This window comes from Elgaria multicarinata, chromosome 3 (assembly GCF_023053635.1).
Source record: "Elgaria multicarinata webbii isolate HBS135686 ecotype San Diego chromosome 3, rElgMul1.1.pri, whole genome shotgun sequence".
NCBI lineage: Eukaryota > Metazoa > Chordata > Lepidosauria > Squamata > Anguidae > Elgaria > Elgaria multicarinata.
Window position 1 is genome coordinate 37,190,109 of NC_086173.1, and position 27,322 is coordinate 37,217,430.

Sequence of the window (27,322 nt, forward strand, 5' to 3'; positions counted from 1 at the left end):
CATCACTGTGCATGGATGGTGCTTTACAGAGTAAAGGCAACTATTGCATTGGCCCTTCCTGCTTCCTTGGGTACTATGACTGCCATTATCTCCTGGCTGGGGTTGATGGGAGTTAGAGTCCAGCAGCATCTGGAGGGCCACCAGTTCCCCACCCCTGCTCTAGTTCATCACACACATGCTCGGTCCCCTGTGCAGCCTCACCTTCCAAGCAGAGCCGCGGCGTGTCTGCGGACCCATCTGCTGTGGCTGTCACTCACAGCATGCATATTTCATGAGAATCTAAAAGGCTCGATTCTCTCTGCTAAGATCAGTCAGCGCACAGGCACCCCCGACTGCAGCAAAACAAGCAGCTGCAGCACAAAGGCGCCTCTTTCGGTCCCAGAAGGCTTTCCCCACTGCAGACGTGCTTCCTCTCATGGCAGGGCCTTGGCCGCATCCTCATTATTGGTCTTGTAGCCCTGCATAATTGACTGGGCTTGAAAGAAGTGCTTCATTTAAAAACCAATATATTAGCTAAGCAGGAAGGGATGGCGCCCACCAGTCATAACCACAGAAGACATTCACAAATCGTGTTTTCTTTCTCTTCAGATACAATCTTCTCCAAATTTTTGTGCCCCTTCTTTCCATGCCTTTGGAACCCTGTGAACCTGGAAGTGAACAAAAAGCAGAGGATGAACAGTACTTTACTGCTATATTCGCCCATGCATACAGCCTCCTGCTCACGCATTAAGATCAGCCAGGGAGGCCTTTCTTAGAATGTCCTAAAGAAGCAAAATGGCTGCACGGAATACGTGGGCTTTCTCAGTCCTTCTTTCTTGAGAGGCCTGCCAAGCTCACCATATTTTCTAAGGCAGGCTTTTCCCAGCTCATATAACCATTTTGTGCTCTTTTAGACGATGGGGTTTAACTCATTTAATTTGTATTGTTTTCTTTTATTAATGGTATTGTTTTTGTTGTTCTGACACTTTTCTGCATGCTCTTTTGAGAGTGTTGACTATCAGGCACTATATAATTGTTTAAGTCCTTAAGTAAAATGAGGGGAATGTGAATTTGCAGTACCAGGATTTTTTTCCATGACTTGTTTTGCAGAAGATCACATTTGATTGATGCCTCAAAAACATTTATTTATGTATTTATTGCATTTATTGCATTTATATACCAGCAGCTTTTTTTCAAGGAACTCAAGGGCAGTGTGTATGGTTCACTTGCTCCCTCCCGTACACACATACCGCTTTATCCTCACAATAACCCTGTGGGGTGTAGGTTAGGCTGAGAGAGAGTGACTGGCCAAAGGTCGTTCAGTGAACTTCATGGCTGAGTGGGAATTTGAGAGAGAAAAAGAAGGCAGCTTTAAAAAGAAGGAAACTTTAATAAAATCATAAATTACCCAACTCATTTTGGTGGAAATGTTCTGCAGGGGCACAATAATTCACATTGTTGAATTATTCTTGTGCCTCTGACTACGGTTTCCATCAAAACAAACTGGGTAATATATGGTTTATCAAAGTTTCCTACATTTTTCAGTATCATTTTATGACGTGCTTTTTTTATTATTGCTCATGAGTGGGAATTTGAATCTGGGTCTTCCCAGTCCTATTGTCACATACAAGATGGGGCAAGATGCCCTGGGATGCTTTGGGAATCATCTTTGGAGGTTGTGAAGTCTGAGCAGGTTCCTGCTAAGGAGGCCTCTTAGGTATGGGTTAGCATGCCCCAGGGCACACAAATATCTCTGTTAGGCCAACTTCAGGAGAGATATATAAAGATATATATATATATAGATATAGATATAGATATAGATATATTTCACAAGATGGGGAGAACTAGGGAAGTGTGCAAGAGGAAGGACATTGTAAGCCTATGCGGCAGGGTCTTGCTATTTACTGTGTAATCTGTACAGCACCATGTACATTGATGGTGCTATATAAATAAATAATAATAATAATAATAATAATAATAATAATAATAATAATAATCCCCTGCTTCATGTTTGGACTGGTGTCTGCTGAACAAACTGCTTAGGGATGTTTTGCTCCGAAGCAGAGTATTCATACAGCTTTTGCCTTTCTCTGGCAGGCAGTGCATTCACACTCTCCTGGCCGGCAGATAGGTTGAATCGAGGGCCAGGCTGGGGAGGAGGGAGAAGTAAATGCCAGGGGCAGGTTGGAGCTCCATTGTTCCCACCTGAAGGAGGCTGCTGGCATAACAGTATGCTGCTGCTCCCTCCATACACCCTCTTGCCTCTGGATTGGCAATGAGAGACCAGATGGTGCCTTCCAAGTAGAACAGATTTGAACCAGTGGCTGCCGTACAGCCCTACTGCTCCAAGGTCAATTTGCTTCAAGGACAGCTGTTTTGTTGAAATACTGGTCTCGGCCTACTGTTCTTCTGTGTATAGGCCTAGGTTGTGCGATGATAAAATAAGCTGGTTATAAACACAAGAAGATGAGACATGGGTAAGCTTACTTGAGTGGCTATCTTTTCTTTTCTTTTTTCTAAGATCCTGAACAACATCTTGGAGAAGGCCTTGACCAGCTTGCCCTTTGTTTTAATCTGATGGTGGGTTTGAAGAAATGCTTTCTGGCACAGGTGTTGCAAGGCATTTCAAAGATACAGGGCTTGGGCCCGTAGGACACAGATCTGCATATACTAATTGACATCTATATATGCAAATTTAGAAATAATGACTAGGATTTATTTAAATTTTACAGGAGGCAAATAATCTCAAATAAAATAAATACTTGACCCAAACCAATGGGATTCCCACCCACCCAAGCTTTGTTGCCACACAGGGGAAGATTTAGGGAAGGGTACTGCAGCATGTGGATTTAGGGAGAACCAACCCTTCCCTCCCAAACTGCAGTTTTCCTTGAAAATTGCCCCCTGCATGGCAGTTAAGCGAGGAAAACACCTCTTTTATTAGCACCAATGGGCTCTCAGGGATCTGTGGATTAGTTCCAGATCCCTGGGAAATAGACTTGGGGCCAGCAGAACACCTGGACAGGCAGAGCGCCATGGGCCGAGGCCTAGCAATGCCCCTGCTTTCTGCGCTGAGAATCACCACATTTGAGTTTTGGGCTGTGATTCAAGCTGTACGCATCTGTTTGGAATCTGTGCATGGGGAGAGTGGGACTTCAGCATCCCGGAGCTAACAGCTGGAAAATCTGATAGCTCTTGGAAGTCTACATCTGGACATGAGAAAACCAAGGCAGAGGAAATGCTGCTGTAAGGAATGTAAAGGAAGGCAGCTGTCACTGCATGATGATGCTGTTGATGGAGATGGGCAGGCAACATGGAATCTCAAAACCTGAGGGTACTTCAATATACCGCTTCCCCCTTGTATTCTAGAACATTAGTGATGCTGGGCCATCTCACCTACTTTGTAAGTTAATTCACCTCCATATGTCCTGCTGGCAAAGAAAGCCTCAGGGGGTCCCTTCACCAGGGAGAGCCTGAATTGCTGCTTAAGCTGCCAAATTCAGGATAGAATAATTTCCTTCCTGCTATGTGAGAGCTCAGAGAGGAAAGGTAACCTGTGTGTGTGTTAATTTGTAGGAAATAAGAGCTGTCCCGCCCTTTCAAAGTCACAAGAGGCAGCTTGCTAAGTTCTGCCCATCTTCTCATTGTTGCTTTCTGTTTGTTGTTCCAATGATGGTCCCTGGAGTTTGGGCACCATTCACACCTTATTCCTGTTTCTTTTGGGCTACAAGATAATAGGAAGAAAGGGTCACTTTGGTGGGTAGATTTTCAGGAGCTGAGCGCTCCGCAAAGGAGGGGGCATGCCTCTTGTGGTATTTATTCCAGAGCAACAGCCATGGTCTTATATGGCAGGGGCAGAGATTGGATCCGTGGTTCCCAGTAAGGGATGGGAAGGGTCTCCATTCTCTTCTGGATCACCCCAGAATGCAGGACACAGACTAATGGGCTCAAGTTACAGGAAGCCAGATTCCAGCTGGACATCAGGAAAAACTGCCTGACTGTTAGAGCAGTACGACAATGGAACCAGTTACCTAGGGAGGTTGTGGGCTCTCCCACACTACAGGAAGAGGCAGCTGGACAACTATCTGTCAGGCATGCATTAAGGTGGATTCCTGCATTGAGCAGGGGGTTGGACTCATTGGCCTTATAGGCCCCTTCCAACTCCACCATTCTATGATTCTAGTATCATTATTGTGGGGGGTTGTGGGGCTGAGCTCATCTGGAAATCTGGGCTCTGTAAGATGGAAAAGTGTGAGCTCTCTCTCTCCTCAAATACTCCTAAATGTCTACTTGCTTTCATTTTGCTCAACCAGGGTCGGTCTTCTAAAGCAGTCTTCCTCAACCTGGTGTCCTCCAGATGTTTTGGACTACAATTCACAGCATTCCTGACCATTAACTGTACTGGCTAGGGCTGATGGGAACGGAACTCTTAAACATCTGGAGAGTACTAGGTTGGGGAAAGCTGCTCTAGGGATCGGGAAACAAGAAGCAGTAACTCTTTCCGGAAAATGAGGAAGGGGAAGCAAAGCATTTTAAAGACCTCAACTGGGTCTTACTGAAAGGGCTTATTTGGCCATCTGAGTTCTTTCTCCTAAAAGCTATTATGGTGATGAATGTTAATGTCGAAGAGCAGGTGCAGCTTGGTGGTTTAAAAAGAAAAAAAAGCATTTCAGCTTCTCCCTCCACTGGTTTACATAGAATGCCTGCCCCTTGACAGCTTAAATGTAAACTTCCCTACATAGCACCCTACAGATGTTTTGGACTACAGCTCCCTTCATTCCAGGCTATTGATCATGCTGTTGGGAGCTATAGTCCCAAAATATCTGGAGGGCACCAGGTTGGCGATGGTTGGCTTAGTGAGAAGGAAATGCTATTTTAGAGTCCTGTGAAGCCATTTGGGGGTGGAGGCGTGGGGGTGCTCTTCTGGCAGGAACAGATGTGCATTTGGAATGATCTACACATGGCCAATCTGTTCATACTGTGTTGGAGTTTTGAAAGATGTGTTGCAGCCCCCAGCTGCTGCATGTATCAGTTTTCTGGACCAAAGCAACCCTCACAACACTGCCATTCATATTTCTGTTTTGAGGAAGAGGGAAATGTTTTTTATGAAATGGTCTTGTTAGCCAACTCAAAACTAGCTATAAAGTGAACTGTAGCATAGTTGCTGAAAGGCTGAGCAACAAATCAGCAATTCCCTGGTAGTTCAAATCTCACTTCTGTGGTAAGTTTATCAGATGGCCAAGAGAACCCCCCTCTCTCTCTCTCTCTCTCTCTCTCTCTCTCTGTGGCCGTTTCTACACCAGCCCGAAAATGACGCACAGGGACTCCCGGGACGAAATAGGGACGAGAATGGGTTTTCCCAGGGATAAGCACTCCCTGGGAACACGAACACAATCTGTTCTTACTTGCAGTCACAGACCAACATAGCCCTGTTCTGTGCATGGAAGAGAAAACAGGCTAGATAGTATGCCCACACTCCTTTTTGTCATTCCATTCCCCTATGGCCTTTCCTGCTGCCACCAGTGGGAATCCTTAAAACTCTCTGGATCTCAGGTTCTTGTTAATTTCTGCAAACTATGTTTCTATTTGCTGAGTTCCAAGTTTTTTGGTTGCTCTTCTCCTGACTTCCTGAGCAACTTCTTAACGTCTATAGTCTAGCTAAACATTTGACCAATAAACTATTAATGTTTTGGCTGAACCTTAAAGACTAACAAATTTATTCTGGCATAAGCCTTCATGGACTCAAAGACTAATACAACTACCCTCTGGAAATTGTTACAAAGAAAGATTTAACCCCATAATATCCTTCAATCAACAAAACACAAAAATGGAGGGCAGTTCAATCACTGTTGATTGTCACTGCACAAAACTAGCATTTCTGTTCTACTGTATTTTATTCAATTGATTTGTACCCTGCTTTTCTACCAAAAAATGGTACTCAAGGCGTCTTACAGGCTCAATTACAATGGATTAAAACAGTAGTAGGATACATTAGAATAAAAACATAACCACTACAGAATAATAATAAAAATAAATTTAAATATTTTACAGTTCAGGTCCCACTGTCATGCCCAGCTAATATGTACCAGGAGCCATACAATCAGTGGTTCATTTTCCAACAAAAAGAATGGCGGAGCCAAGTCTATCTGGAAACACCACCCAGAGTAGCACTCTGCACTTTTCATCATGGTCTATTACCCAAGCACAGATTAAGTGGTGGGTTCCTATGCAACTTCAAAAGTAGCTTTGTTTGACCCACCTACCTTGTTTGTTTACTGCATGACTGTTGGGGAATAAGTAGCTCCTAACGGTCCTGCCTACTTTCCTCAAGTGATTTTTATCTCTTTGTGTTTTTACAACTTGCCCAGGCTGCCTGGAAGAGCATCAAGGGAGGGCCATGGCGACAGTTGCTAGGAAGCTGCATAGTTGCTATTAACAGTAAACAAAAGACAGGCAAAGGGAAGTTGCTGTCCTTGGCAATGTGGGGGGATCTGAGGTCAACAAACCAGGGTGTTTCTTCTGTTTGAGAGACCAAGATAAAATGCCCACAGGCCCTATTCACCCTCAGGGCTGTTTCATACATTGCATTTTTTTAGCTGTACATCTAAAATATAAACTGTGAATGTGACACACATATCTGCACACATATGTATTGAACCAGTACACTAATCAGGGACCCAATGTGATGATGATACAAATTTATATTGCATTATATACCAGAACACATTCAAATTAACCTAAACATACAAAACACAACAATATTAACAAAAATCAATAAATAAACATTAGATAAACTACTAACCAGAAATTAAACTAATTCACAACCATCGATTAAAACAACCAAATAATTCAGAACCCAAGAACAAACGGATTGTTCCTCACTGCTTGAAGGTAGATACTTGATGGTGAAACCAGGTTTGCATCTATGTAATATGCGAAGGGGCTCCTAGATCAGCAGGATTCCACCTAAGCAGCTCAATATCCCATAGGTCAAGCATGCAGAACCTCAGTCCTGGAGGAAGGGGCAAATCTGGTCCTCTGGGCATCCTTGAACATCAATCATTTTCTGGACCCCCTGGCTTGAATGCAGTCCCCCCCCCTCATTCCAGGAGGTTGAAATATCTCTCTGAAGGCTTCCTTTCTGGCAGTAATGTGAGCCAGTGTGGTGTAGTGGCTAAAGTGTTGGACTAGGAGTCGGGAGATCCAGGTTCTAGTCCCACTCAGCCATGGAAACCCACTGGGTGACTCTCAGCCCAGCCCACCTCACAGGGTTGTTGTTGTGAGGTTAAATTGGAGAGGAGGAGGATTATGTGTGCTGCCTTGGGTCCCTTGGAGGAAAAAAGGTGGGATATAAATGCCATAATACAATGTAAGATCTTTGAGGCACGATATGCCAGTATTTTTGGTATCCTGGCAATGCCCCTTTTGCCTTTCACTCCACGGGGTGAATTTTTGAGAATTTATTTATTTATTTATTGAATTTTTATACCGCCAAATAGCCGAAGCTCTCTGGGCACTTCACAAGAATCCCTTGAGTTTAGCCAGAATAAAACCTGGAATCACGTTTTTTAAAAACGTTAGGTCTGCATTCCTGATACCAGAAAGCAATTTGTAGGTTTATCTCACAAGGACGGTCTGCAGTATTCTTCAGGAAATGCTATATTGCTTCCTGGTGGCTTATCACGTGATACATATGTTTACTTCATCAAAATGGGCTAAAGCAGCAGCTTCCAATAAGAGGGGATTTCTCATTATGTGAGAGGCAAGGAAGCAGCAATCAACTCTACCAGTCTTCTCCAACCTGGTGCTAGCATAATGGGCATGCTAGCTAGGAATTATGGGAGTTGTAGTCCCAACCCATCTGGAGGCACCAGGTTGGAGAAGGCTGAACTACACCAGCACTGGCCACCTCTGCATTGACTAAAACATTTGTCCAATGATTTCCCAATAGCCACTCATCTAGAACTTCATAAACTGCTATTTCTGTGTGAAGTCCAGCAAACATATAACAAAGTGGCTTACATCATGCATAACTGGCATTGGCCACTGAAATGCCTTCACAATGGCAAGCATGTTTTGGTTGACTTTACATTAGGAATAACTCACATCTCTCCTGGATTCATTTGCTCCATTTAACAACATTCTTTGCATGCAAAATCGTTGAGACAGAACTGAATACTGGTAGAAGACCCAAGTTCAGATAGAGGACAAAGAACAGTCTGATTCTGCACAGCATGAAATGCCAGCCACGTAATGTGATCAACTTCCCCACAAAAGTTGGAAGCATTACATTTGCAGCAGTCAATTTACATGTGGTTTTTTTGGAAACAGCACCCCTAGTGGCTATCTCATGTATGGGTTTACAATATAACTAAACAAGTTGCATACTACCTCATTCAAAATTTACACATCACCTGAGTGGCCATTGTGGAAAAATGGTTACCATTGCCAAACAGGGCCAAATTTTAATTGGCCTTGTACCCTGTTTTGATCAGCATGCCAAACTAGATTTGACCCTCAAATGTCATGCTTCTGCTGCAAAGTGAATATTTCCCCACTTTTCACAATTCAGCTCTATTTAAGGCTCATCTGGAGTGACCTGGTGCTAAAGCAACCATCAAACATTAGTCCAGTTTCACATAGAGATGCCCACCCTGCCTTGCTTTATTGCAAGGATGGGCAACTTCTGGCCCTCCAGATTAGGGTGACCATATGAAAAGGAGGACAGAGCTCCTGTATCTTTAACAGTTGTATAGAAAAGGGAATTTCAGCAGGTGTTGTTTGTATGCATGCTGAAATCCCCTCTTAATCACAACAATTAAAGCTGCAGGAGCTATACTAGAGTGACCAGATACAAAACAGGGCAGGGCTCCTGCACCTTTAACTGTTGTGATGAGGAGGGAATTTCACCTGCTGAAATTCCCTTTTCTATACAACTGTTAAAGATACAGGTGCCCTGTTCTCCTTTCCATAGGGTCACTCTACTCCAGATGTTCTGGTCTCAACTCCCATCAGCCTTCACCATTTGCCATGCTGGCGAGGGCTGATTTCATCATTTGGAGAACTTCTGTCTAGACTAAACTCTGAAATATTGAAGTGTGCATTGTTTTTTGAAGGAAAAGATACATTTTTCAGGATTCTTGCCAGTGAATTGATTCACTGTGGCTGTAAGGCAGTCTGTCTGTACTTACTAGAAACTCCCTGTCAAAAAAATGAGGTGCAATCCATGTTTCTGTGTTCATAAAAGTGTCATTGTTGCTGATGAAATTGTGGCGGTATTTATTTATACTTTACTTTCTAGGCTACTTTTCTTTCAAAGACCTTCAAAGTCACATGAAACATAAAACAAACCCTCAATAAAATAGGCAGAAATACTAAAATAACAACCAATATATACAATATGAATAAACATAGAGAAGAAAAATCCAAAAAACCAAATAATAAATGAAGAGTAAACCCAGAGAAAATAAAAACTATTCCAGACCAAAAACCCAATGAAACAAGATAGTTTTAATTGAGTATCAAAATGTCTGTAAGGTGAGGGTCACATAAATTTTCTGTTTGGGAGGGTTTTCCCCCCAAAGCCTTGGTGCCACTATGAACAAGGTTCTGTCACATGTTACCACCAACCATGCTCCTTATTTTAGCAGGATACAGTACAGGGTGCCTGCAGAAGATCTCAATGGGTGGGCAGTTTCATGCAGTATGTATTGCAATCAAGTAACAATGACAACCCCAAAAGATACATATGTAATATTCTTCATCTTAATACCCATTTTAAGGGTGACATTGCATTAGGAGTATTCACTTTTTTTTCTCCCTTCCACTTTAGCCATTCCCAGACCAACTCTGAAATCCATCCATTCCCTAAGCTGTCATTTTCTAAAATGGCCACCACTGCCAAATGAGGCCAAATTTGAATTCACCCTAGGTACGAACATAGGAAGCTGCATTATACTAAGAGCATTGGCCCATGTAGCTTAGTATTGCCAACACTGATTGGAAGTGGCTCTCCAGGTTTCAGGTAGGAATTTTCCCAACCCAACCTGGAAATGCTGAGGATTGAACCTGGGACCATCTGAATGCAAAGCAGTTGCTCTTTCACTAAGCTATGACTCCTCTGTATTCTGGTAAGCTTGAAAAACTATTGTATAAATTTGGTCATTTGTCTACAGCCTCTTCTTTCTGGTTGACATCACCCTCATTCTTAAGAGTAAGCTTCATCTCTTCCTTTCTATCCCAGACCTCTTCTTCGTACTTGAAATGCCAGACTGAATAACAGAATGCAACATCAGCATTTTTGTGACTGCTGTTTTCCACCCTCCTTCTTAGAGGCGGGGGGGGGGGGGTCGATCTCAAGAATAAGGCTCCCATTGCTGGGTCTAGCCTTCAAAATAATGTGCAGCATATCTACAAAGCCCGGCTGTCGGACGAGGGGGGTAGGGAGGAGATTACTAGCAATCAAAATGTGGGCAAAACAGCTCTCTTTTCTCTTGTTTCCTTTATCTGTCTCCCAGTCACTGCTGCTGCACACTTTCAAGGTGGCACAGCCATCCCAAAGGCACAGTTCTATGACTTGCAAGGTGAAAAACGAATGCCAAATGCCACCAGGGTTCCTGTTCCGTCTCTTAGCAACGGACCAGCTTGTTGCCTAGCAGCACATCGGCATCTTACATACTTAATTAGGCTGCGAGCATCTCAGAGGATTTTATGCCTGGGGATGCAAAGGCATTGATTTTATTCTAAAGGAGGCAAGGCCTGCTCCTGGGAGTAGCCTATTGATCTTTCTGCTGCACTGGAAGAGCCTTTTATTCTAATATTAGTGACAACCCTCTGCCCTCTTACTCAGCTAAGTTCTTCAGCTGTATTTATTACTAGTTCCAGGTTTGTTAAGTTCGATAGGAGTGTGGCGGGAAAGAGGTTTCCAAGCCTTCCCCAACCCCACTCATTACCTACCCCATACACCAGAGGTAAGCAACTGTGGGAGGTCTGGGAGCCATTTTTGCCCCCCACGGATCCCCCTCCATGCAGGTGTGAAATTGCTTTTTAAACAGTATTTTTTTAAAAAAAAAAATGAAATGCTGTCTGAAGTGCTATGGAGCAGTAAAAGAGTCACATTTAGCTTGCAAACAAGCTAAATTTGACCCGTTTGGAGAGTCATAATTCTGCGGATGCCATCTTGTTTCATAAAAAGAAGGGGGGAAATGGCTGAATGGGGTGTGTGGGTGTGAAGCCCATGGGCTGAATGTGTTCCACCTCTGCCATTACACCCACACCCTTGGGAAGTGAGGCTGACCTGAACTCACACTTGCTACAAAAGCAGAGGCTTTGGTTTATTTAATTTATTACATTTCTATACTGCCCAATAGCCGGAGCTCTCTGGGCGGTTCACAAAAATTAAAAACATTCAAAGTATAAAACAACAGTATAATGAATGGCATGGAAGTGAGAGCTTTTCTTGCACACATCCTGCACTTCCCAAATGATCAATTGCTGTTGCTACTATAGGTCAAGGGTGGGCAGACCTCAGGCTTGGTTTTTAAACAATGATTTAGGGTGCAATCCTGTGGAGTTAGTAGTCAGCCTCCGAACTTGGAGGCTGAAGACTATCCAATGCAGGGCAGATGGAGCACAAAGATAATCCTTGCCTCCATGCTTCAACCACCTTGCATTTTTGGCTAGAGAGGCGATTCTGCCTGTCTAGCTTCAGAGCGAGGGGAGGGGGAGGCTGCACAGTGCATAGGAAGCAGCATAAAGCTGCTTCCCCGGTCTTCTCCCTTGCCTGAGGGAGAAGACCGCCCTCTCTTTGCCCTCTCCATTTGCGAGCAGACACATAACCTGTGTGGCTCACTGGCTACAAAGGAGCAAGCCATTTCTGGGAACCGAGGTCAGAGCCCTGGCTCTAACTTGGTTCCCAGAAAATGAAAAATCCTGTGGCTCTCTAGATGGTGTCTGATGACTTCAAGGTATTTTCTTAATCTATATTAATTTGCAGTTTTGAGGCTGGATTTTCACCTGCATTTTACTGTCTAGGCCAGTAGTTGGTGAAAACCTTATATCAATACCTTTGCACTTCAGTCATTTCCAAATCTTTATATATGTAATATCTGGAAAATCTGTGCATTTCAAAATTCAGAAGGAAATACATGCCCCAACTATACAGGTAAATCCACAAAACACATGGCAAACTATACAATAGCTGTTGGCCAACTGGATTTTTAATGGACCTGAAGTCAGCTAGAGGGCCCTGCACAGTTAGAAAATAGAATAAAAAGCTAGCAGGACCTTGGACTGACCCTCTTTCAGCTTCTATTTCCGGTAGTATTGCTCTGACCTGTGTTGATCCTAAGAAGGGATGAGCTGCTCAAGCTCATATTCGACCATATGGTTGAGATATTTGGACTTCATGGTGGGGGCAGCAGCTGCCACAGAAGAACCGGGAGGGTTAGCTACCTGGCTTTGGGTCCTGGCACCAACGAGGCCTAAAAACCAACCCACAAAATGTATGGGCGGGATTTATTAGCTGATTTCAGTGGAAGGATCTGTCTTGTGAGCCAAAAGAAGGAAAAGGCACCGTCTGAATGAACAGGACAGAAAAGCTCCCAGAAAGAGAGAGGTGAGTTTCCAGGCTTTATTCTGCCTTTTCACTTGCATTTGGGTCTCAGCTGTACTGGAAATGGGATCTGACATATAGGATTCCTATCTATTCGTCTGTATGATGCTGTTTTGTTGCTTCTCCTTGGCTATGATTCTCATACACAGGCAAAGTTTGACAGGCTGGCTCAAGAAACCAACCAACAAACCAATGGGCTGAGTTGTGGGGACTTGATACAAAAAAAAGTCCTACAAGTCCCTGTCTAAACAAGCACAGGATTGCACCCTAAACTCTTACTGCCAATAACTAAGATTTAGGGAAGGCATTTATATAATGTAGCAATTGACATTGCCATCTGACTAGAGCCCCCATCTATCCAGACTTGGCTTTTGCTACCACGTGATGACTGATTCCAAAGAACATGAAGGAACAGAAGGACCCTTACATGCAATGTATTCTAAGCAGCCATGTCCTAATCCCAAAGCCAGCCTTCCTTTGTTTAAGAAAATCTGGAGGTTGAGGTAGAGAGAGAGAAACTAAATATAGAGAGATCATGGTACAAACTGCCTTTTACTGAACCAGACTCATCTCGGCTAGTAACATTTACACGGAGTCTCCCAGCAGTTCTCCAGGGTCTCAGACATAAGACTTTCCAAGACTTATTTGAAGATACCTGGGATGTTTTGTATGCAAAGCATGTGTTCCACCACTGAGCAATAACCCTTTTGTGTACACTCTTAGGCCATTTCTACACCAGCCTGATAGTCTGGGCTGGTCACGGCTGAGTCCTTGTGTGTCCAAATGATGCACAGGGACTCCTGGGGGCAGTGGGGGAAGGGCATGGGTTTTCCCAGGGATAAACAATCCCTGGGAAAACCCAATTCTTCCCGCGGTCTCGGGATCGTCCCAAGACCGCAGGAGGTATATGGCGTATTTTACTGTTGTGTTCATTGTATTTTGCTTTTTTGCTATTTAAAATGTGCTGCTTTTAAATTACTGTTAGCTGCCTTGGAAGGGCCATTGAGTCAGAAAAGCGGGATGATTTAAAAATAAAGAAATAAAAGATATGAATTAAAAGGCTTCACTCACAAAATGTTTGCCTATGAGGCAGATTTTTAAAACCCAGAATGTCTGCAACATTATTAGAGACAAATATCATATTTGTCATGTATTTTGAAACATCTCTGCAAATGCAGCTATGGCCTCAGACTGGGCCTTCCAAATTTGATTCATGATGAGCCAAAACAATTAGTGTGAGGAGGTATTAACTCATAATTTGCAAGCACTTGGACAGTCTTGTTAGTATAGCCATAGCAATTACTATAAAATTTAAGGATAAAATTTAAAGTGTATCCCAAAGCGTATAGAGTAAAACCACCAGTCCATAAGCAGATCAGTAAGAAAACCACAATAAAGCAAAAAAAAATCTCCTGTACTCAACATTTCATTTTTGGCTTACATTCAACCAGATCTAATTTCAAATCATGTTTATATTGTCAGAAATGCACTGAAAAGCCAGTGTAGAAACCAGACCCTGAGAACTAGACCAGTCTATTGAGAATTGAATATCCTGACATCCCCTCCCCCATATGCTGGGAAATAAGCATGTAAGAGCCCTGCTCAGGAAGCACCGATCATCATGCAGGAAGAGATATCCAGTATTGCGAATGAGCAATACGTATCAGTGAACCACCACGGAAAGCAAATGTAGCATTTTGCAGTGGCTTGGAACCAAGCTAGGAATCTCTCTCACTGTAGTGAAAAATGTATTTGTTTCCTCATCCAATTTATTTCCCCCCCCTTACTCCCCAACATTTAAATGTACCCATTTGAGTGATTTCCTAGATGCAAACCCACCCGCCCCAATCAACTACTGTACAGATACATGATCACTGATTTAGCCTATTTCATCTATTCGTTGCAAGGTCTTAGCTGGGGCGTGTTGACTGCAGTGAAGTATTGATGCTCACTTGACACCAGCTGACAGCCCACCTATGTAAATGAAGCCCCGCCCACTGCCATCAGGCACTCCCTGACAGACTCTTCCCAAGGGAATGCAGCCCTCAATAGAAAAAAATGTTACCCATCCCTGGCAACCTTTCTCCTATGGACTTATCTGAATTGCAAATGAATTAACTCCTTTCCTCTGGGAGATAGACAGTGTCTTCCTAAACATTTGCAGAGTGTTTGCTGCTCTCATGGTGGCAAAGAAAGATCTAAATAAAGGGTGGGGAACCTCAGGCCTGGGAGCCAAATCTGGCCCTCTGGTGTTCCCCAGACAGCCCGACCCCTTTCCCCCCATAACCATGGATCATTGAACAATTTCCTGGCTTTGTACAGTCCCCCTGCCCCCATTCTAGAAGGATAAAATGCTTCTCCCAAGACTCTGGCTGTTTCTACACCTGCCTTTTTTCCTGGGATCATCCAAATGACACACAGGGGATCCCGGGAGCAGGCAGAGACAATCCCTCCATTTACCTGGGACAATCCTCAGGTGTAGAAAGGGCCTGTTACTGGCTTTAATCTACACTATGCTGGTATGATTTGTATGTTATTTCATCTTGTCCCCACCCATTTTACTTTTGGCCTCACTGCCTTTGCCTTCAGCCCTACTCACCACTGGAATCTAATCCCGGAGAGCTCCTGTAAAATTGAATTCAGCCTTTAGGGTGAAAGTGGTGCACCACCTCTAAATCAGAGTCTCTGGCGTAGCCTGTGCTATACAGGGTTTAGGCTTCTACCATACTTCCCATGGTCAGGGTGGACTTCTACCTAAATATTTCCCTACCTTTTTACTATACTATTGCCATTTCAATGTTTCATAAGTCCAAAATTTGTGCCCATTTTATATTATTAATTATGTGTAGTGGCCAAAGTGTTGGACTGGGAATCAGGAGATCTGGGTTCTAGTCCCCACTCGATCATGTAAACCCACTGGGTGACTTTGGGCCAGTCACAGACTCTCAGCCCAACCTACCTCACAGGGTTGTTGTGAGGATAGAAATGAAGAGGAAGATTATGTATGCCACCTTGGGTTCCTTGGAGGTAAAAAGATGGGATATAAATGTAATAATAATAATAATAAAACCTAAGCCAAGTACAGGAGGGAGGGTTCCAATATCCAGTGTTCCAGCATTTGACATTTTTACCACAGGATTGTAGGGTCCCCCAACCAGGCTATAGAGTTATTTAGAGAACATGGGAAACTATGGCCATAGCTAGACCTAAGGTTTATCCCTGGATCATCCAGGGGTCAAACCTGTTCACCTACATGACACACAGGGGATCCAGTGCTCAGGCCGGGGTGAACTCTGGATGATCCCAGGATAAACCTTAGGTCTAGCTGTGGCCCAAGTTACACTGAATCAGGCCACGAGTCCATCTAGTCCCGCAGATGAACTGCAATGACTCGCAAGAGCTCTCCGGAGTTCCACGCAGGATTCCTTTCCAGCCCTGGGATTGAACCTGGGGCCTTTTCCCATGCAAAGCAGGTGTTCTATCACACTGAGCTATGGCCCCTCCCATTATTGTACATAACATAGACATGTATCAAAGATGTCGAATCTTGAAGTGGTGAGAGGGATGGAAGCATCTGGAGCTCTGAGAAAAAGAAGCAGCCAAGCTCATGACTCCACCTGCAAGCGAGCAAGCAGCTGCCGCCCTCCCCCCCCCGCTCCACTCCTCGTCTATCTTGCCAGACCTGCAAGCAAAGCAAAAAAAAAAAAGTGCGCGTGAAGAACCGGGAAAAGCTGTGAGCGTCTGCAGGAGGAAATCAATCACACCGCTCTGCAGGGAACGGCTTATGTTAAGCCGCGTAATTCCTCCCCATACAACAAGCCACTCGTGTGTTCCCGCACCCAGTGGGCTTTTAGAAGAAATCGGGGGATGCCCTTCCCTTAAGCACGCTCCCCACCCCCTGGAGAAGAGCTGCGCCTGGCCGTTCTCAGCGCCAAGCGCGCGGCGCCCACCCGTGGAAAGGAAGCCGCGACCTCTTTACAGGAAGCAATAGCCCAGACGATGGGCGGAAGGGCGCATCCTTCCTGCGTTTGGCTGGAGACGCGGCGTGGCTCTTGCTGCACGTCGAGGCTCGATTCCCCTCCTCGGCCATGGGTCTCTCTCTCTCTCTCTCTACCCCCACCCCCGCTTCCCCCAGAGGCAGAGCTTGCCCGCTGCGTGCCTTTCCTTCGCCTCGCCCCCCCCCCCCCAGGCCTCAACATCCCCCTTCTTTCAAAAGCTTTGTGGCGTGAAACCTTCCTCTGCGTAGCCCACACAACGCAGGAAGGAGGAAAATCCGCAGGAAGTCGCGGCGACGCTTCCCCCTCATTAGGGATGTCTCCCTTTCTCATAGTGGGGGAAGGGGAGGGACCGAGACCCACTTGCAGCCTTATGGTCACGTTGCGCCTTGAAGACGCCCGGCCGGCGGTCCCAGGAACTCGGCAGGCGTGGGCGCTGCCCCTCTCCCCAGTCCGCTGCGCATGTCGTTTGCCCAAGACGCACAAGGTGCGGCAGGTGTTTGCCGTGAACTCATCGAGCAGAGCCACTCTGCGGCATTTTACATGAATACATAGTTCCACTGATATGGGAGATTTACCTGCTAATCAAAACCACGGTGGCATCAATAAACCCTGCATTTTTCCCCCTTTCTGCTTCCCTGTGGCTAGCAAAAGTTGGGTTTGGCTTTTGTTTTAAATCCTGTGTTAAATCTTCCGCGCTCAACACATGAAACCCATCACCAGTTTCTCAGGCCGTTCTTGCCCGCCTTGATTCTGCTAAAACGCGAATCTTGAGTCATTTTATGATGGGGGCATTTTAATTTCGCTTAGTTCCTTGCGGGGTGTGTGTATGTGCGGGATTGACATATTCTTTGGCATTTGATCTGAAGGGAGAAGGCCAGGTGTGATGTTTAAGGTGGCTTAAAACCCTGCAAAATCCGTTTCTCCTCTCCTTAGCACCACCAGCACCCCGCCCCGCTCGCGCGCCCAATATGATGGATGGGTAACTGTTCTGTTTGGTCTTCTTTGTCTGGAGGATGCAAACAGACTTTGGATGCTGAGGAGAGGAGGGGTGTGTGCCGGGGAGGGGGGGCAGATTACCTCATCCTATGCGCCCTGAGCCAATCGCTTTTCTCCTCCCGTGGCTTCTCCGGGCAGATTGGGGGTATTTCGACCAACCGCAAAAAGCCTTCGCCCGTCCCCATGGTGACGGGATTGTATATAGGGGAGCCGCGTTGGACGATGTGCTACAGGTTCTCTTACATCGACCGCCTAAGAGTCGCGCTGTAAGGAAGCACCCTTCGCCTCCTCCTCCTCTCTCGGGTTCGATTTCTCGAAGCTCGGCGACCAAGCAGCAGCTATGGTAAGGCTCCGCCGCGCCTCTTCGCGGCGGTGGGTTTCGGAGAGGAGGAGGAGGGGGGGGGGAGGCGCGAGCAAAGCAGAGCTGTGCGCAGCAGCGAGGAGCCTGGTGGCAAGCGGCGGGGCAGGCGCTATTCCCTCCCCTCCTCTGTGGACCGACCCCCTGCCTGTCTTTCTTCTTCCCCATCTCTCCTCCTCGCCCTCCAAGCTTCGTTTCTGCGCCTCTATGGCGGCCCTCTCCTCCCGCTCAGCTCACGCAGCGTGGCGAGCTGTAGAAATGCCGCAGAGAGCTCTCTCCGCAGGCTCTTCGGCACTCGCATCGTCCTTCCCGACCGGCAAAGGGTGGGCGATTCCTTCCCACAGACGGCGGCAGTCCATCTGCGCAGCCTGACGCAGTGGCTTCTGGCTGGGAAAAGGCGAGGGCGGCTCCCTGCCTGGGTTGCGCGGCTTGCCTGCCTGCGTCTCTATCGCCAAACCTTCCCAGCTGCGGGTGGACGGAGGAGGGAGGCGATGTCAGCAGGAAGCAGGAGGACCAGCCAAAGGCTCTGCTTTAATCCCGACACAAGGAGGGGCCGGTGGCGGCGGGGGGGGGGGATGGGGGCTCTGCGATTCAGGCTGCCTCCCTCAGCACATTATTTTTTCGAAGAAAAGACTCGTTGAAACCAAAGGGTTTTACTTCCGAGCCAACGTGACCAGGTCCGGGCTGCCAGTGACGTTAAAATGAACAATAAACGCAAAGCGTCTTGTGGCAGCCTAAAAAACGAAGGGTTCGATCCAAATTTCGAGTCGAGCCGTTCAAATCACTGGGACTTCCGCTAGTCCTGAATAAAGGTGCTTCGGAAGGCAGCCTTAGTCATGGCTAACTTGCGTCCCATTGATTTCAATGGGTCTACTCTACGTGTGACGACTTCGGGATACAAACCCTAACAATTTCATTCTGGCATCCGCTTTTGTAGACACTGTCCGCTTCATCAGATGCACCTGATGAAAGGGAAATCATCTATGGAAGCTCATAAATTTGTTAGTCTTTAAAGTGTTACAGGACCCTGCAGCAAACTAACAGGGTTATGCCTCCATGAATATATATATTAAAGCCTCCTGGTTTAAAAACACACACATTAATTTTATGCTTCAGTTGAAGCTTCTATATCTTTGTTTTTTCTTTCTTGCCCCTTTTGAATAAATGAATTTGAAACCACGGGAGCCCTTGGGCAGGAATGCTATTAAAAATATTAAGTGATTTGTGTCACTAGCCATCGGAAGAAAAGGGAGCATGACAAAAGTTAGCAGGGACTAACTGTGGTGATGGGCACTAGGCACAGGGCAGCAGGCGTGGAAAAGCCTTACATTTAATTGGGGGGGGGGGAATGTCTTGGGCTGCAATCCTGGGAGTAAACTAAGCTTCACTGAAGGCAGTGGGGCTTACTTCTGAGTAGACATTTTTAGGGTTACAGTGTCTGGGCAACTGCAGCCATGAGTTTTCAGCTCCTTATGAGTAGTAGAGGGCGTCATCTTTGCAGAGGAAGCCACGCCCCTGCATCGCTCCAAGATTCTGCATAAAGAACAGCATTGTCAAAAGAATCTGGGCAGAGATGGGGCGGGGTGGGTGGAGGACAGCCGGGGTATTGCTTAGGGTTGAAATGGCAGTTCCCTCCCCGTTCCAGCCCAAATGCCCTGAAGCAGATTGGTCTGTCAATGAATAGAAGGCAGAAGGTGATGGCTGACAGAGCAGACAAAGAGGGTGGCTCCTCCGGCAGATGTGACCAGAATAATTATCAACAGACAATGCTGCAGTGTAACTGTATTGGTTTCTCTTTTCAACAAGTGCTCTCTACATCCGTTACACTTAACTTTCATTTATACATTCTCCATAATGCAAAAGCTTCTACTTTTAACTGCGCACACAACATTCCCAATACATTAAAAGTGGGTGGGGACCAAACATTATTGTATGTAAAAAAAATTATTTTTGCTAAATTCATAGAAAGAACAGACATTGCTCACTGTCTCTGCCAAGAACATGCACCACCTACAATCATGCTTCCTTAGCATGTGACAGAGAAGATTTGTCTTTTGATCCAGCCACCCCATTGATTTATTTCATTCCCAAGCATGTTCTCAGCTCAGCTGAGGTCAGAGGAGGGAAAATTGGCAAAACAGCCTAATGAGATCATGCTGGAAATAGACCTGGCTGTGTTAATCCATTACAGATTGCAGTCACTACGGTCAGTGTAGGCGTAGACAGCAAAATAATGGCATGGGGTGTACGTTCCTACTGCAGAGTCTACCCATTGTTCCTGGACAGGGTGTGGCATCCCTTGAAGGCATCTTTACGGCTTAGACATGTCAGATGACAAAATGTTCCTCAGGATAATGGGCATCCATATAATGTGGGAGTACCGAGGGCTGAGCACACCCTGCTTGCGAAGTGGGGAGCAAAGGGCTAAGCATGAGGCTAAGAGTTCACAGGGCTTGGTTCTTTAGAAAATCTGGTCTCTGCTGTATCTTGTTAAGTTGGATATTGATGGATATTACTTCGTCTCCAATTCTTCATAAACACCAATACAAAGGGACATTTGGGCAGGGAGCTGACTGAACACGTCCTTCATAGAATTCAAGGAACAATGGGGTGGGTGTGACAGCCAACTACTCCCTCAAAGACACGGTGGGACTAGATCCCTCCCTTTACCTTGGCTTGCTTACTCTGCAGTTGAGGGTTTTCAACACATTTATTTTAGCTTTCTAATCCCCATTTGAACAGAATGTTTTTTTGAACAATAAACCAATTACACTTTTTTTGTCTTTGTCATATCGACCTGTGCTTTTCATTTCATGGGAATCTACTACAAAGCTTAGGATCCCTGAATTCTTATTTCAGTAACAAAATTTTAAAAAGTTGCAAATGTAGCTCTCTTGTGTTTTTATTCCATCACAAATACCAGGATTATTAAAATAGCACCCCAATCTAATTGAAACCTAATTAATAAACTGCATCTCTGCCATTTCTTCACCTTTAGCGTGAGTGCATCTCCATACATGTTGGCCAAGCCGGTGTCCAGATTGGCAATGCCTGCTGGGAGCTGTACTGCCTTGAGCACGGTATCCAGCCCGATGGGCAGATGCCCAGTGACAAGACCATCGGCGGAGGAGACGACTCCTTCAACACATTCTTCAGTGAAACAGGAGCGGGCAAGCATGTTCCTAGGGCCGTTTTTGTAGATCTGGAGCCAACAGTAATTGGTGAGCATAAACTCTACATTGCTGAGCATGAACTTTCTCCAAAAGTCCAAAGTAGCCTTCCTGGTGCCCTCCTGATCTGTTAGAATACAACTCCCATCATACTGCATGAGGATGGTGGGAATTGTAGTCCAACACATCTCAATGGCATCAGTTGGGAAGGCTGGTCTAAAGACTGACAGACTACAGGTTGTTATTTTCTAAACATGGAGTGGAACTCTCCTGTTATAATAAACCCTCTAATAAACCATGAAACATCTCAAAAATATGTTCCATTTAACTTTTTTCTTTGCAAAATCTCCACTTAACATCTTGAACATGAGTACCTAACAGAATTACTGGTGTTTTTGGTTTTATACTTACCAGCCAATGATGGCAAAACAGATGATAATGCATTTTGTCAGATAAAGCCTAAGAGAAATGGCTACTCTGCAGGCTTTTGCAGGAAGATAATTAAAATGCATTTATCTTCCTCTCTCCACAGACGAAGTGCGCACAGGAACCTACCGCCAGCTCTTCCACCCTGAGCAACTCATCACTGGCAAGGAAGATGCTGCCAACAACTACGCCAGGGGCCACTACACCATTGGCAAAGAGATCATTGACTTGGTCCTCGACAGGATCAGGAAGCTGGTGAGCATATCATGTCTGAAGGGTGATCTGTGGAGGACCAAAAAACAAGCAATATAGCAACAGATTACTGTTGCTTGTTTTTTGATCCTTCATAAATCACACAGTGTTACCATATTGCAAAGTTTTACAATCAAAGAAAATATCCGTTGATAACAGCTACCACATTAGTAGCGACAAATGCAGATATACACAAAGCATGCATGTACTGTAGGCCTTCTTCTGATATTGGTGATTACAAATTTACTTATTGTATTTTTATACCATTCAATAGCCAAAACTTTTGGGATGGTTCACAACATGAGAGGGCCCCACATAATGTGTAATGGATTGTTGGTTGGTATACATATGTTGTATCTCTAAAAAAAGGAAGACAACCAAAGTAAGATAGCGAGGTCATTCCCCCCCCCCCCATGCTGTCTAGATGGCTATTAATGGAATTATTTACTCTGATATTAATTTATTCCAACAGGCCGACCAGTGCACAGGTCTCCAGGGCTTTCTGGTCTTCCACAGCTTTGGTGGTGGCACTGGTTCTGGTTTTACTTCCTTGCTGATGGAGCGCCTGTCTGTTGACTATGGCAAGAAGTCCAAGCTGGAGTTCTCCATCTACCCAGCTCCCCAAGTCTCCACCGCTGTAGTCGAGCCCTACAACTCCATCCTGACCACCCACACCACCCTGGAGCACTCCGACTGCGCTTTCATGGTAGACAATGAAGCCATCTATGACATTTGCCGCAGGAACCTTGACATTGAGCGCCCCACTTACACCAATCTGAACAGGTTGATCGGTCAGATTGTGTCCTCCATCACAGCCTCCCTGCGATTTGATGGTGCCCTGAATGTAGATCTGACAGAATTCCAGACCAACTTGGTGCCCTATCCCCGTATCCATTTCCCTCTGGCCACCTATGCCCCTGTCATATCTGCTGAGAAAGCTTACCATGAACAGCTTTCTGTAGCAGAGATCACCAATGCTTGCTTTGAGCCAGCCAACCAGATGGTGAAATGCGACCCTCGTCACGGTAAATACATGGCCTGCTGCCTGTTGTACCGTGGTGACGTTGTTCCCAAAGATGTCAATGCTGCTATTGCTACCATCAAGACCAAACGTACCATCCAGTTTGTGGACTGGTGCCCCACTGGTTTCAAGGTTGGTATCAACTACCAGCCCCCCACCGTGGTCCCTGGGGGTGACCTGGCCAAAGTGCAGCGGGCCGTCTGCATGCTGAGCAACACCACCGCCATTGCTGAGGCCTGGGCTCGCCTGGACCACAAGTTTGACCTGATGTATGCCAAGCGTGCCTTTGTCCACTGGTACGTTGGGGAGGGGATGGAGGAAGGCGAGTTCTCAGAGGCCCGGGAGGACATGGCTGCCCTAGAGAAGGATTATGAAGAAGTGGGTGTGGATTCTGTTGAAGGAGAAGGGGAGGAGGAAGGAGAGGAATACTAAAGTAAAATGTCACAATGGTGCTGCTCTTACAGGGAATTTTAAGCTATTTAACAACATTCAAGTTTTGGTCTGATCAGTTAATTTATGTAGCAGTGTAAAGTCAGATACCATTGTTTGCCCTACAATAACTGATCTGTTCTATAAAACGTGAACATTTTACAGACCCAAGCCATCCAATAATGTTATGGATTTGTGAATAAAAGGCATTCCCTGTCCTAGAGGATTAGTGTCTTGTGTCTTTATTCGAAGCACTTCTAATAATATTCAGAGTATTTCCGCGCTTTGACAGGGAGTTAACCGAGCAATCCTATTTTCACATTATTTCGGGAACAAGGACACAACATTATTACACTGGTGTATTCATATGCAACATGTACTCAGCCCAGGAGAGAGAGAGGGGAAAACACACAAATAGAAAATACAAAAATGGTGGGGAAATGGCAGACCTGCCCACAGCATCTCTGGAAAGTCAGCGCACCAACTGGGGACAGTGTTAGTGACGTCTTCCATACGCCACAGAGCTGCAGAAGGAGGCCAACCCAGAGGCATATCAGTTATGACACCATGCCCCCAACAAGCAAGATACCCAGCAAACAGTCAAGGAAGCCCACTGGTGTTCTCTGCCAAAGCAGGTACAAACATGCACCAGAGGTGTTTCCTGTCGCCTTCTAGCCCCACCCCAGTTCTCCCTTTCTAAGGCTGCAGTCCTGTGCATATCTACATGGGAAAGCAATGGAACTTATTTCTGAGTAGATCTACATAGGATTGTTCTGCATATCTGTGCCCCTCTCTGTCACACCCCAGTCTGGTTAAGGTGGTGGTGGGGAAGAAAGGAAAATGAAGAGAAGGAGAAAGACCAGAAGCAAGACGGGGGAAAGGCAGAAGGCGGAAAAGAAGAGGGTGTACCTAATTAAATCAAGCTATACCAAAAAAGCAAGATGTCTAATTCTTTAAGAGGGAACTAGAAACCAGTTCTAATCCAGAAGCTTCCTATGTTACGAAACTCTGCCATGATAGATGTGATGTTCATTAGTAAATCTAAAGTCAAGAACTCTGGGTATGCTCACTTTCCAAATTGGGAGTAAACTGAAGTAGATGCAATTTAATGAGAAACCGTTGATGGTAACCTACAATGAGGATGGGGGACTCTTTTCTTCTTCTGTTGAGGACTGCATACCCTTGGAGGTAATCTGTCAGTGGCAAAGCCAATAGTGGGCAGACGCAGAACCAAAAGTGGGTGAAGCCACCACCATCCTTCTCTCTCTTTCTACCACTCCCTTTCTCTCTCTCTCTCTCTCTCTCTCTCTCTCTCTCTCTCTCTCTCTCTCTCTCTCTCTCTCTCTCTCTCTCTCGTCATCACCACCTCTCTCCCCCTTTCTCTCTGCCCAACTAGCTACCTGGGGAGAATCAGATTAATCTTGCCAAACATCTGATCACTTGCAGAGGGCTTTTGAATTTAGGCTGAGAACCACATGCGGCCCTAGCAGGCTGCCCACATCATCTGGCCTAGAATTTCAATGCTGAGTGCCAACTTTGCCCCTTGTTATTGAGTATCCAGTAAAATCCAGTCAATATATTTATACACTGGCAGGCAGGGGGATGATTGCGGCAGGGGTCTGGAGAGCAGTTGAAACAGAAGGAACCTGGCAGGGCCATTTAAAAATCAAAAATCTTACCTCAAGCTGACACATTCGCTGGCAGAACATTGAGGGAAACCGCTTAGATTTGTGGGTGTATTGTCTTTCTTAAGCGGTGGTTGAATAGTTGAGCTTCCTTCTCCCTTTAGCTGCAAGGTTGGAAGTTGCTGCATGCAGAAGGGGACAGGAGCAAAGCAGAACCCTTGATTCCACCCCCTTCAGCAAGGTCCTCTTTTACTGGAAACTTTTTGTGAGCAGATCATTTTAATTCTTCTGCAGCCTGAATTTCGGGCAGGGGGACACACACACACACACACACACACACACACACACACACACACACACAGGCTTCTGCTATACTGCTAGCTGAGCGCTGCTTTAAAAAATAATTCCAAAATCCATATTAGTGCAATACCTTTATTAGGCCAACCAAAAGATCACAAAAAATGTGCAAGCTTTCTAGAATTCCAGATCTCTTCATCATAAAAAAACACCCTCTTCCTTTAGATGTCCTAGGACTCAGCAGAACGTTGGGCATGTTGGGTTCATACTTATACCAAATTACACAAAACGATACCACAAAATATACGTTTATTGTTCAAACAGTATTAGATAATAACAAAACTAAATAAGCAAAATACTTTACTACGTACAATGCAATTAGGAAGATTAGAAGCATAATAGAAATCATGGCTAGTTTATTTCTTAGCAAAATTAAATTTCTATTCCTCTCAACCAACAAGGCAGTCATCATTAAGATCTTATAGTTAACTATCTCGCAAGCATGGTTGGCAGAGTTTAGGTAATCATGTCTGGTGGGGTTCTCATTCTCCCAGGATCTCTCTGGGCAATCAGATCAAACATTTGCTTTTATAACTCTTATGTGGATGACCTCATCCTAAATTTCAGACCTAGTCATACCACTACTCCTGTTTCTCTCAATGTAACCAGGTTTGCCTTTGACACCAGTAGTCACCTGCCCCTAGATGAGGGTATCCCTGCTAAGCTAAGCACGTTTCTCATTCTAATACCTAACTAAACCACTTGTGGCAATCTTGCTCCATTTCCAAGAATGTTCTCTCTTATTTCCAAGAATATATTCCAGCACTCACACTTATCTGTGATAATAGCATCTGTTACTAATCATTTGCAGTTAGCTTACACAGATTGTTAGGAGTAGCAATCCTATGAAATAGAATGAATTCTTATGAATGATACATGTGACATTCATGCTATGTGACACCCCCAGGTAGAGCAAAAAAGAAACTACATTTCACAGTGGGCCCCTGGACAAAGGACAAAGGCCACACACCACTTTCATAGCCCAGACAACACAAAGGGAATTGATTCAGGGCATTGTCATGGTCCAGTACCCTGAACCATCATCCTCAAAGGATACTGAAACACACACACACATCACCCTGCATGCAGAGGAGGCTCCATCACTGTCCTCAGACTCTGATTCTGACCACTTGGGTCATGAAGACACTAGCATTCCACAACGACTCCCATGTTGTTGTAACCTGGAGCTCCTAAAACAGAGCAGGCCTCTTTAAGGATCAAAGATAGAGGTAGAGCTGGAGTTAACCAACCTAAAGGACAACAACTTCCTATTTAAGCTTCAATCATGCTCTGATCTACATACAGACAACCCTGTCTGGCTTCTAGCTTAGAGCTTTCCATGGTGCTGATTGCTTTCCACCTTGTTTCCTGAGGAACCTGCCCCAACCTGCTCCCTGCTTAAGATCTGATCCTTAGCAGAATCCTGCAACCTAACAGGGCATTATCTGAACCCATAGCCTGAAATGGAACAGGCACTCAGAAATAAATTTGGGGGTGGGGCTCCCTGTTCCCATTGCTCAGCAACACCCCGGAAGGGCACAGCCCCAACATGATGACAGCCACTAAATGGTCCCAGAATGTCCATGACAATGGCTGCAGTGGGAGGTCATTGCCTGCTCATTAAGTCCCTCATCATGGCCATGAGCTACAGTCCACACCTACCAATCCTTGAGGGGCGCTCCACAGCTTCCAACACTGTGGTCTGGCTAGGAGGGAATAAAGAGCAGGATGGCCCAGAAGATCCACAGCTGCACAGTGGCTCGGCTCCCTCTTCCAGTAGAAATCGAGGAGCATGGGTACCAGGAGCACCCATCAGAGGACACCCGCCCACAATCTGCCAGCCTTCCACAATCCATGGTCCAGGTATTGGAGCAGTGCGGAAGCCCATCTTCCATGGCAGGAGTTGCCAGGGCAATTGCCCTGGCGCAGAGGGGCATGTCATGGGTGGGGTGAGCTCTGCAGCTGTGCTGTGACTGAGCACCTGCTAATGCCTTTCTCTCCCTACCCACACAACTGCCGTGACTGCTGCAACCACACAGATCCCCAGCGCCACACCAGAAGGGCAGCACTGCCAATTAGGGAAACTTGGTACCTCCCC

The 27,322-nt window shown here is 45.6% G+C and overlaps 2 protein-coding genes across 2 annotated transcripts in view; both read left to right on the forward strand.

Annotated features, from left to right (window-relative positions):
- Window positions 1–17,849: 17,849 nt before the first annotated feature.
- The window catches only part of LOC134394463 (tubulin alpha-1B chain), a 28,900-nt gene continuing 19,427 nt past the window's right edge, over window positions 17,850–27,322 (forward strand). The window contains exon 1 of the mRNA XM_063119944.1: window positions 17,850–17,929. Within this exon, the coding sequence (XP_062976014.1) occupies window positions 17,927–17,929 (3 nt within the window). The 5' untranslated portion in view covers window positions 17,850–17,926. The remainder of the gene's footprint in view (window positions 17,930–27,322) is intronic.
- TUBA1A (tubulin alpha 1a) lies at window positions 17,859–23,463 on the forward strand. Its single transcript, XM_063119942.1, has 4 exons — window positions 17,859–17,929; window positions 20,943–21,165; window positions 21,647–21,795; window positions 22,265–23,463. The coding sequence occupies exons 1-4, from the start codon at window positions 17,927–17,929 to the stop codon at window positions 23,243–23,245; spliced, it is 1,356 nt and encodes a 451-aa protein (XP_062976012.1). The 5' UTR covers window positions 17,859–17,926; the 3' UTR covers window positions 23,246–23,463.

Coding starts and splice junctions, on each gene's coding strand:
- TUBA1A (XM_063119942.1), top strand. Junction 21,166..21,646: donor TCTGGAGCCAACAGTAATTG/GTGAGCATAAAC, acceptor CTCTCTCCACAG/ACGAAGTGCGCACAGGAACC. Junction 21,796..22,264: donor TCGACAGGATCAGGAAGCTG/GTGAGCATATCA, acceptor TTATTCCAACAG/GCCGACCAGTGCACAGGTCT.